Source organism: Carlito syrichta, unplaced genomic scaffold (genome assembly GCF_000164805.1).
Source record: "Carlito syrichta isolate Samal-C Ts95f unplaced genomic scaffold, Tarsius_syrichta-2.0.1 Scaffold254036, whole genome shotgun sequence".
Classification (NCBI taxonomy): domain Eukaryota; kingdom Metazoa; phylum Chordata; class Mammalia; order Primates; family Tarsiidae; genus Carlito; species Carlito syrichta.
The window spans coordinates 301706-303813 of NW_007198132.1; the positions used below are offsets into that span (position 1 = coordinate 301706).

At 48.5% G+C, this 2108-nt stretch overlaps 1 protein-coding gene across 1 annotated transcript in view; it reads right to left on the reverse strand.

Annotated features, from left to right (window-relative positions):
* MCU (mitochondrial calcium uniporter) overlaps window positions 1–339 on the reverse strand; it is a 212173-nt gene extending 211834 nt beyond the window's left edge. Inside the window, exon 1 of the mRNA XM_021709540.1 lies at window positions 172–339. Within this exon, the coding sequence (XP_021565215.1) occupies window positions 172–318 (147 nt within the window). The 5' untranslated portion in view covers window positions 319–339. The remainder of the gene's footprint in view (window positions 1–171) is intronic.
* Window positions 340–2108: the final 1769 nt, after the last annotated feature.

Genomic DNA, 2108 nt, shown 5'->3' on the forward strand with positions numbered 1-2108 from the left:
TGGTCGCCGCCGCAGGCGCCTGAAGGGCACGGCGGCTCCTCGGTGCCGGCAGCCTCGGGAGCGGCCGGGAGTTGAGGTAACTCGCCCGCTGCCCCGGCGGCCTGCCCGCCGGCGGCTCCCCCACGCCAGCGCCGCCCCGCCCTCCCGGAGCCGCCGGGCGCGCTCGCTCACCGTCCGGTGGTGCTGCTGCTGCCGGTGGCGGCTGACGCCCAGCCCGGGGAAGCAGCCGGCAGTCAGCGCCCCGCAGCCGCCGGCGCCCCCGCCGCCGCCCCGGGAAGAGAGGAGCAGCAGGAGCGATCTACCTGCGGCGGCCGCCATCTCTCAACTGGAAACGGCGCCGACCCAGGCAGCGCAGCGGACGGCCGGGGCGGAGCTAAGGCCCGCCACTCACCGACGCCGGGCCAACGGCCGCCCTTGACGGAGTTGATGAGGCGGGGCTTCCTGCAAGGCCCAATCGACAGGCGGGAGAACCACATTTGGGGCTGCCTGTCACTTCCAGAGTTACCTATAATGGGACATAGTCAATTACGGGCAAATTCTAGGGAACCGGTAATTGGCACCAAGCCCCTCAAAATAGCAGCAGTAGAGATGGCACGCTCGATTCGACTAATCTTCACCAAGGATAAAGCCATGATAAGGGTAACTGGGGAAATAGACATCTTTTCAAAGCTTTGTTGTAAGTTGGGTTCTAAGTGTTCTAAGTTGGCAAAATAGGCACCAAATTTATAATCATTAACTAGGTATGCTGTAACTCTCAACAACACGTCCAGAGTTATCATGAATAACTGATAGGATTTGGATATGTTGAAATTAACCCCACGTCATGGAGTGACTTAATGACTGTGATGTGTAGCATAGTATAGGAGGGGCAGAATGATTACAATGTCAAAGTCCCGGAATGAGTACATGCCATCAGAGTGGTTAACAGCCCTTTATTAACTTCACATTTCCAATTCATTTTTAAAGCACCTTCATACTGATATTCTCACACTCTCCAGACGTAGCACCATTTTCTTGCCATATTTGACTTTACATTTATTAAACCACAGAAATAGAACAAGTTGATACCGTAATTTAAAAAAAAAAATGATGTAAAGGCTATTTTAATGAAGCCTCATAATTTTACCATTAGAATACACCGGAATAGCAATCACTTTCTTTTGAAAAATACTTATTTTCACAAAAAAACTCATAATGAAAACTCATTGAATACTGTGTAAGAAAGACTTTGGGTTCTTGAGTTTCCTTAAAAATATATCTCCTCCAGCCACTTGGAAGGCTGAGGTGGAAGGATCACCTGAGCTCAGCAGGTATAGGCTGCGGTGACCGAGAGCACGACCCTGCACTCCAGCCTGGGTGACAGAGTGAGACTCCAACTCAAAATAATAGTCATCATCATCATCTCCTGGCCGGTCTGGGTGGCTCAGCCTGTAATCCCAGCACTTTGGGAGGCCTAGGCAAGTGGATTGACTGAGCCCACAGGTTCGAGACTAGCCCAGGCAACTTGGCAAGACCTCATCTCCACAATAAAATCAAGAATTAGCCGGGCGTGGTAGTGCGCACCTGTAGTTTCAGCTACTTGGAAGGCTGAGGTGGAAGGATCACTGGAGGTCGATACTGGAGTGGCTGGGGTGGCCGTGAGTGTGCCACTGCACTCCAACATGGGCCACAGAGTAAGACTCCAATGCAAATATATATAAATATATATATATATAAATATATATATATCCTTACTATCTATTTATTATTATGAGCTGATTAATTCTCACATCTCCTTTTAAAATCTGGAGCAGAAAAGAGTTTGGAAAGCAAATACAAGTATTATTCTAAATTTTGGAAAACATCTTGGTAGTATAGCCTTAGTTAACAAATTTAAATCAACAAGAAAAAATGCAGGGAAAATTACATCATTGAAATGGTACTTTCTTGGCCAAGAATAGCTAAATAATGAAGTAGCAGTTTTTGTTTAATACTATGCCCCACCCACCCCAGAACGGTAAGACGATTGGCCTTTACAGGTAAGGTATCTTGCCACTCACAAAAAGCTGTATCGTCCAATAAGTGGAACCTGAGAGCTAAGGAATAAGCCCCTATTCAACAGCTGCACA